The sequence below is a fragment of the Halyomorpha halys genome, unplaced genomic scaffold (genome assembly GCF_000696795.3).
Source record: "Halyomorpha halys isolate HHAL.00 unplaced genomic scaffold, Hhal_1.1 Scaffold241.1, whole genome shotgun sequence".
Lineage (NCBI taxonomy): Eukaryota > Metazoa > Arthropoda > Insecta > Hemiptera > Pentatomidae > Halyomorpha > Halyomorpha halys.
Genome location: NW_027105010.1, coordinates 737,036 through 745,799, shown reverse-complemented (window position 1 = coordinate 745,799; position 8,764 = coordinate 737,036). Strand labels below are relative to the sequence as shown.

General features: G+C 31.3%; 1 protein-coding gene across 5 annotated transcripts in view; it reads left to right on the top strand.

Annotated features, from left to right (window-relative positions):
- Positions 1-2,194: 2,194 nt before the first annotated feature.
- onecut overlaps positions 2,195-8,764 on the top strand; it is a 196,024-nt gene continuing 189,454 nt past the window's right edge. For all 5 annotated transcript variants that reach the window (XM_014419571.2, XM_067047306.1, XM_067047309.1 and 2 more), the window contains exon 1: positions 2,195-4,898. In XM_014419571.2, the coding sequence (XP_014275057.1) occupies positions 3,554-4,898 (1,345 nt within the window). In that variant the 5' untranslated portion in view covers positions 2,195-3,553. The remainder of the gene's footprint in view (positions 4,899-8,764) is intronic.

Sequence of the window (8,764 nt, the reverse complement as noted above, 5' to 3'; positions counted from 1 at the left end):
AACTTGTTTCCTGAAATTCTTTGAGTTTAGTTAGCAAAATACTTGGAAGGATATTATTAAAAGTGGGCTTTTTGCTTAAAATTGTATTCCTCATTATTTCGCTTTTGGCCTTACCTCCACCAATTTAAAATCTAAAAACAGATAAATATAATATGAATATCAATATAAATATAAAACTAAATGTTTTTAAAAAAGGGATTCAATTCGAGGAGTTGGAAAACCGAGAAATAAAAAAAATCTGAGATGCCAATTGTTCAAGGTAACATTATTTTTTTGTTTATTGAAAATGATTCAATAATTGAAAAATGTGTATTAAAATATTTAAATAACTAAAATTAATAATTTCCTTTCCTTGAGTAATATAGTTTTTAATTTGTTATATTTTTATTAGTTATATTAATTAGATATATATTTTTTTCAGCTGATCAGTAAATATATGTTCAACTTAAACTATTTAGAAATAAAAAACACTTTTTATTTAACAATATTACAATCTGTAGCACTCGAGGATAATAGGTACGTATTATATTATGGTTGAAATATCCCTTCAAACCATGTGTACATAAGACAAAATAAATAATAATAATGACGAAAATGAAGTAAAATTATATAAATTTTAATGTATTTTCAAAAAAATAAATAAAATAAAATTATCTATTCAACATAATAAACAATAGTTTTAACTTCATTAGCTGTTTGTTATTATTAAAAAAAAATTTAACTTCCTTAGGAAGGATTGATTTCCATAAGCCTAATATTAAATTATATAGTAAGATAAACATAAATATTGCTTAAGAGAAGCAAGTATAATTATTGGTTTTATTAAATTAAAAAATCAATTGGGTAAAATTATTTATTTTCTCTTTTGTAGAAGATTTAGTGAACTCTGGAATAGAAAGGCACGGTTGTAAAAATTATTTAATTAAATATATAAATTAATTTACCAGACGAATAATTAATAAATTGCTTAGTGACTATATAAATAAAAAAATTACTACATTTTATGAAAATGAAGTAACTAGTTTTTTTTTTTTGGTAACAAAACACTTTGTTTAAATCTGTGATTGAAGTTTGTCACCAAGTAACGCGTAATTTTTTGTGTAATTACCAATATTATGAAATATTGTTTTTTTGATTTATCGCATCACCAATATACAGATAATGGGGCATTGACTGTATTATTGTTATCACCTATTTTTAAGTAGGGTTTTTACTAACATTTTAACGATGATTTAATTGTTTATATAAGAAAAAGCAATAAAAATAATATAATTTCGAAATATGTACCTGTAAATTAATAAATTTCGTTTGTTTTTGTCCTTCATTTGACCGAATGAATAATTCCTACTCCACCAATTTCAAGAAACATATCTTTAATAATATTTCTTGTTAGAAAATTCATATATCTTTATATTGGAAAAGTATATCAGATATATAAAAGTATTACAATTTACTAAAAATTACATTCAGTTCTTAACCATTTATTAAGTACTAAATTGTTATGGAGTCAATGTTGAAAAGACCAGCACTGATTTTATGGAGTTAAGTCCTTCAGTAACTACAGTCCTTCAACTAAAGGGATCATAAATTTAATACTTATGATAATATAAGAATTGAAATAGGCAATATAATGGTATTTTAAATTATTTTTAGAATACCTTAAAGTTATGAAACTCTAATAAATCCCTATGTACATACTTACACTGTGTTGATCATACATATGTATATATATTTACAAAATATGGCAATTAAAATAAAAAAAGATCAATTTTTTCGGTTTTATTTGATTTAACCTTGATAGCATACTTGTAACAAAGAAAATAACTGATAGATATTAATTGTGACGAAAAGGACACAATTTTTAGATTTTTACCTTGACTCATTTGATAACTGAATTTAATCATCACTGGAAAGATTAACAACAAACGATTAAGCTTTATAAAGGTTCATTTCATCTAATAATAATCAAAGTGGAAATATATTTTAATTATTTCAACAATAATATGAGTAAAATAAGCTGACAGTTTTAGAATTAACATAAAAAAAAAATCAAGGTGAAATATTAAACCTAGAGAACAGTTTTGGAAACATTTGTTCTAAAATCCTTTTTTTCTTTTTTTAAAGTATTAATTTGAATAAGAAAGAAGATTGCAGAATAATCAATAATATTTGATGTATTAAATATATAGAATAAGAAAATTCTTCTGATGAAATAGATTAAAATAATGCGATTCTTTGTATTTATTGTTTAAACATCACAAATAGAAATAAACATACTTTTACAACATATATCAACAATAAACATACTTTTTGCCTTTCTGATGTAACCTTCGAGGGAGGTTATAAAGAATACTTTCAAAATAAATCTTTAAAACATTATAATAGCGCTTATTTTTAGATGCTACTGACTAAAATATATTGTTACTGTAGTTTATGGACATCGAGTCCTTTTTAATAGTTAAAAATAGTTTAAAATATCAAGGGAAAAATACAAAAATAAACACTAACAATACAAATACAGAACTATTAGTCAGTGCCATGGTTAAAATCTATTAAACTGTTCGTTTCTATAAATATTTACGTTAATTTAAGAAATATCACGAATGAAACTTTATTACTAGGTGATTAAATACAGCGTAAAGCAGTCTATTGTTATTACTTACGGGGCTCACATGATTTTCACTACTAGATGATGGTAAAAATAAAAACAATTCATTGAAAACATCTTCGTACATTTTATGATGGCAACAGATGTCATTTCGAGTTTCGATGCTTTTCAAATAATCACTCACGAAAATAAACCCATATCTGACTTACCACTGGGCAATTATTTTCTAGTGTTAATGTTATTTAAATGTTTTCGAAAGTGGTGGGACACAGAGAGGGGTGCTAGGGGTAGGAGTTGTGACGTAACGCCGGTGCTGTGAACAATTGGAGACAGGAGACCGGTGTAAGGAGGGAGTCCTGTCAGTATGCCGACAGCCACACACACACTAGGAGAGGGCGCGCCGCAGATCCCGCTATTGGACACTATTTCCTGGCTACTACCTGTCAACTGACACAGATATCGATCAGTTCATTCTGGAACAAGTGATATTCAGCTGTGGCATCGATTGTCGCGAGTGGGGCCAGAGGGAGTGTAGTGTAACTACCGGGTTGAGATAACTAGACTCAGTGATATCCCGCATGAGAGTGGGTGGGGGAAGTGCAGCTGCTCTACTCACATCACATATGCCTACGCATCGAGGGTAAATATGAACAGTCTTAGCTGAGAGGTTAGTTAGTGCGAAAGGGCCTTCAGTAGCCCTACCGCCGCAGCGCCCTCTATCTACCCTACTCACCGCCCCCCTCTCACCTCCCTCACAGCGTATTGATCGACGGGCCTGTGCAGTAGCCTACCACGCAAGCATGTACAAACTCTCCGTGAATATGTCGCTTAGTGCCGGTATCTCTCTCTGTTATGTGGTTTACTGAATCGGGAATTGCGGTTTTGTGTGCCTTGAGTGAGTTTTCGAGTGCCGGAGTGGCCGTACCCTTGTATCTATGAGAAGCCATGGAGGCGATCGTGGAAATGGCGGAGAATCAATCGTTAGGAGAGGGACTTGTGTCGGTGGAGACGGTCGATTCGGGGGGCCTGAGCACGCATGGCTTGATGTCGGGCCGCGGACTCGACATTTCCCGGCCTGTCGTCGCCAGGAGAGGAGTGCTTTGCGAGGACTTGGAAGTAGACGTCAAGGAGGAGAGTGGAGGAGAGTTGTCCGAGTGCGAAGAAAGCAAACAACTTTCTGTAATAGTTCAACCTCACGAGCAAGACGATTCTCGAGATTCCCGATTACTCAGTCCTGGAAAAATTTCCCCCTCCTCTGTGAGTGGGATTTCTGTCAGTGTGGCAGGTATGATAGACGCTGGTGATTTTCGTTCCTTACAACCGGAACCCACTTATCAGACTCTTACTTCAGTCAACGGGAGGATGTCTCCTCCTGGTTTTAGTCCTGGTTCCTCATATGCTACACTTACCCCTTTGCAACCTTTACCACCTATTTCTACTGTATCAGACAAATTCGCTTATGGACATCCGGGAAATGTAAGCGGCTCATTCACTGTAATGCAAAACAATGGTCTGGGTTTGAGCATGGGTGTCAATTCTCCTTATGGTTATGACAAACTGTCTTCTATGGGAATGTCTCCTCACCATTATTCTCCTAATAATTTATCGGGTATGGGGCTTTCTCAACAGCACTCGCCACTCTCTCCACAAAGCACATATAGCCAGAACGGCCTCAATTCTCCTCCTAAAAGTATGTCCCCGAACGGATACGATTCCCCGTACAACCAAAGAGAATTAGTACGAGGGGGATTGGGTGGACAGAGCCCACAACTGAGTCCTCCTTCAGCCTCCTTACATTCACCTCCCAGCACTCTTGTGGGAGGTTTCACTAGCTCAGGGACGATTCCGTCTCTCAACGGCCTGACAACTATCACACCTCATACCCAAGCTCCTTCTGTGGTGGTCTCTCCCCATCATTCTCCACCAGCCCTTGTACAGCGAGAAGCTGTTGTTGTCACTGCTCCTTCACCTCCAAAACAACAATCGACAATTGCTTTAAAAACTGTGACACAACCTTCTTGCCCTTCTGTAGGCCCAGCTAGTAATGAATTAGAAGAGATCAACACAAAGGAGCTAGCTCAGAGGATTTCTGCTGAACTGAAACGCTACAGCATCCCACAAGCTATCTTCGCCCAGAGGGTCCTCTGCAGGTCTCAGGGAACCCTCTCAGACCTCTTGAGGAACCCGAAACCTTGGTCTAAACTGAAGAGTGGGAGGGAAACGTTTCGACGGATGTGGAAATGGCTCCAGGAGCCAGAATTCCAAAGGATGTCTGCTCTAAGGCTAGCAGGTAAGAAATTTAAATTTCACTTCCCGCCCCCGAAGCTCCCTACGAGAGCGATGTAAACAGACTGGTATCCACGTGGCTACAACCGCCTAACTTTATTGATTCGAAACATGTGGCCACTTCCTACCTTCACCATCTAGCTATTATCAAAATGGTTTTTAGGTTCATATATGATTATAACAATGTTTATGTTCAGCATTATTTAAAAAAGGGTGCTGTAAAAAACTTATCACAAATTCCAAACATGAAGGTATTTAAATATTCTTTCTTTCGATGAAATACGTCGTAGACAAATTGAGCACGACGGATTTCATTTGTATTGTTTTATTTTCATATTATGACAAACATTCTCAGTTTTTGTCATGTTTTTATGTTTTACTCTTTTATTTTTTATTTCAAAATCTTAATTTAATAATTTATTATTTACATAAATGAAATTTAAATGCTATTCTTTGCAGCCTTATGTCAACAGCATTTATTTTTATTTTGTTTATCTGTTTGACTACTATCTTGATTTATGTTAATCATTATTGTTTTTATATTACGTCTGCAACTATATTTTTCTTATTAAAATCTACATGTGTAGAAATCATATGAAAATATTTTATTAACTACTGGATCATGTTTTAGCTACACAGAATTATATAATTTTTCCATTTCCATATACATTTTTACCTTTTATGAAAAAAAAGGAAATCCAAAGATTTCAGATGTTGATAAGAAGAGAATCGTTAAATTAGTAATTAAAGATGAGCTAATTAATGATAAAGTTGAGATAACTGTTTTCAGCTATCTTGGCCGAATTAATATAAATACAATATAGTATAGTGTTGCTTAGAATTGTATAATTAGTGACAAGCAATTTAACATCTTAACAGCATTCTTAAGTCTATTTTTTTTTAATTAAGTCACTAAAATCACTCCGACTATACCTTTTTCATACTATTATAGAAACTCAGTTCTAAGAAATTATCTAAATATTTTTAAAATGTAGTTTGCTTTATTATTTTTATAAAGGTTTTCATTGTATTATATATTTTGTTATATATTTATACAGCAGGTGATGGTTTAATTGTGTATTATTAATATTTACTTAGATTAAGATTGAATTTTTTAACATTTTAATTTGATGTTCATCAAATATTAATACATAATAATCTAAAAATGAATTTAAATATAAATTATACGACTACTGATCTCTCTCTCACTCAAAAAAATAAATAAATAAAAAAGATGCATATTACTGTTTTTATTTCAAACAATTTCGGATGTGGATGGCAATGTATTTTGACTTTTCATCATTGCTGTACAATCATTGCTTTATTTATAAATCATCCTTTATTTATTTATTTTTTTCATTTGGCTGATAAATAGATAATATATATATAAATATATAATAGCTGTACAGGTATGTGAAGATTCTATTCAAAAGTATCAAGGGCGAGGGACAGTATACATGTCTTATACTTAGGGATGCTGAAAGACGAGGCACCGGAACTTAGGTTTCATGTTTTGTGTATCCGGGATTTGGTGTCATTTGAGAAGGATCCCACAGGGGCTCTTAAAGACCGCTGTATCAAATTCCGATGAATAATTTTTTTTTTTTATGTACTTCACAAACCCCTATGATACCGAAAGATATATAAGGCGAATTAATTAATCTCATAATTTAAATTTAAATAATCTATATAATGAAAAGATATAAAAATCATTAATTTTTTTAATAAAAATTAATTAAATCAAAAATTATATATTTTTCAAAAATTATTTATAATAAATCTAATACTAATTGTGAAATTAAATCAAATTAATTTATAATTATTGCGTGGTTAAAAACCTCTCCTTAATTTAAATTAAGAACTTGATTGATAGGAAAAGGTGGCAATAACTCTAAGGATAATTAATTTAAAAAAAAAAGTTGAGTTCGTATTTTAGTTGGACTGTTCATTTAAAACCTGATACTTAGCGTTTGAAAGTGTAGCGTTGAACGTTCGCCAGCTTGGAATTGTTCTTAATCAGTTAAAGGATTTGCAAACGGACTAACTTGTGACTTGTGACAAATGGTTTTTCTTTGACTACTTACGATGCAGTAATGACTTTCCAAAATACTTTATAGAACAACAGCTTAAAGTACCTGGAGGAAACATTTTTCTCCTGATAATATGCTTAAGGAATGTAAAAAAAAACAAAAGAAAAGAAAAGTTGATTTAGCGCAATTACACAAAAAAAGTAATCAAAATTGTTGTAAACTCCTGATGCATTAACTATTTATTATGTTTTAAAGACATTTTTCTCTTTGCACTTCCATCATAATCGAATTTAATTTAAATAGGGTTTATTATTTAAAATTACATTTCTTAATAATAACAAAATAATGTAAGCTCAAGAATTATGAATCTTAAATACTTGGCTTGCAGGACTTTGATCAACATCTTTAGAACTAAATATCAACAATTACCTTATTGACTATGAATGCAACCACATATTAAAATGATATGATTTATGTTTTTATTGATATATCTTATATATGTATATATAAATTAATATGTTTACGTTAAAACATGGAAGAATTTGAATAGCTTGAAAAATAAACTAAAAATAGTAGATATACAGATGCATTAAACATTCATTAGTAATAAAGAAAACTTTCAACTACCTGAAAACATATTTAAAATTAGAAACAGTAAGATTAATCATTTTGAATAATTAGTGAATAAATGCAATTAATATAAAAAAAAATGAAGATAAATATACGAAAGCACTAAAGAATATTTAAACGTATTCTTTAATAGCTCTAGTTATATAAAAAGTCAGTGCAACTATTTCGAGGGTATAAAAATAATGAGGTTTTATGATTTAATAGATATTTTTAAATCCAATTTTATTAATTAGGGTAATGAAAAATAATGACTTGAGGAATTAAACCTTTTATCAATAATAATAATGCATTTAAAATATATTAAGTTATTGAAATAATGGATTGAAAATTGTTTAATTTTAGTATTGAAGATGGGAATAAATACCTAAAGCGTAAACTGGTGATTAATGTAATCTATAGAATAATATAGATAAAATTAAGAGGAGGCCGAATTGCTATACATTTTCAACAGTTTTTAATAATATTTTTCCAGTAAAATTACAATTTTCCCGCGGGATTTTTAATTAAGAAACATGATTGGATTGTGGATTGGTTTTTATTGTGGTTAAATCATCTAACTCTGTAGAAAATAGCTGACAGATTTAAGGATTCATTTGAAAAAATAAAATGACTGAAAATCGTCCGTTAGTTTAGTGCCCGATTGTTCGGATCCCGGGAATTCTTCAATTTTATCAAAGTTAGGTGATGAATTCAACTGGAGAGGAATTGAAATGCCCTGGGGTGAGGCCTAAGCCCAGCTGGGGACTGCCTCCCCTTTATTTTAAATCTCGGGCGAACAATGGAAGAGCACAGCTGCCTCTTACAAGGGGATAAAACCTGAGGAGCCTTCGCTCTATTACATAGCGAATAATCATTTTCATGATGATATTTTATTATTATAAAAATAATAAACATAATTAAGTGTCTCGTGATAAAAAATAACCTAATATCCGTTTATAGACCCTTCAGTTGGAAATATGACAGTGAATCCATTAAAAAAATCAGATTTTAACAGCTGGTTTTTGATTCACAATACAATATCCCCCTTAGTCGAGACAGAGAGAGAGAGAGAGAGCGGACAAAAGAAAAAACCCGTAGGTACCGTTGCGTGGTTTTACTGTAAGAGCTTCCCAAAGGTCGTCTAGAAATATGTTGTAACCATCTACATAACATAATATTTGCTTATTGTTTCTATTATAAAAATTAAAATATTAGATGTTTATATTTTATA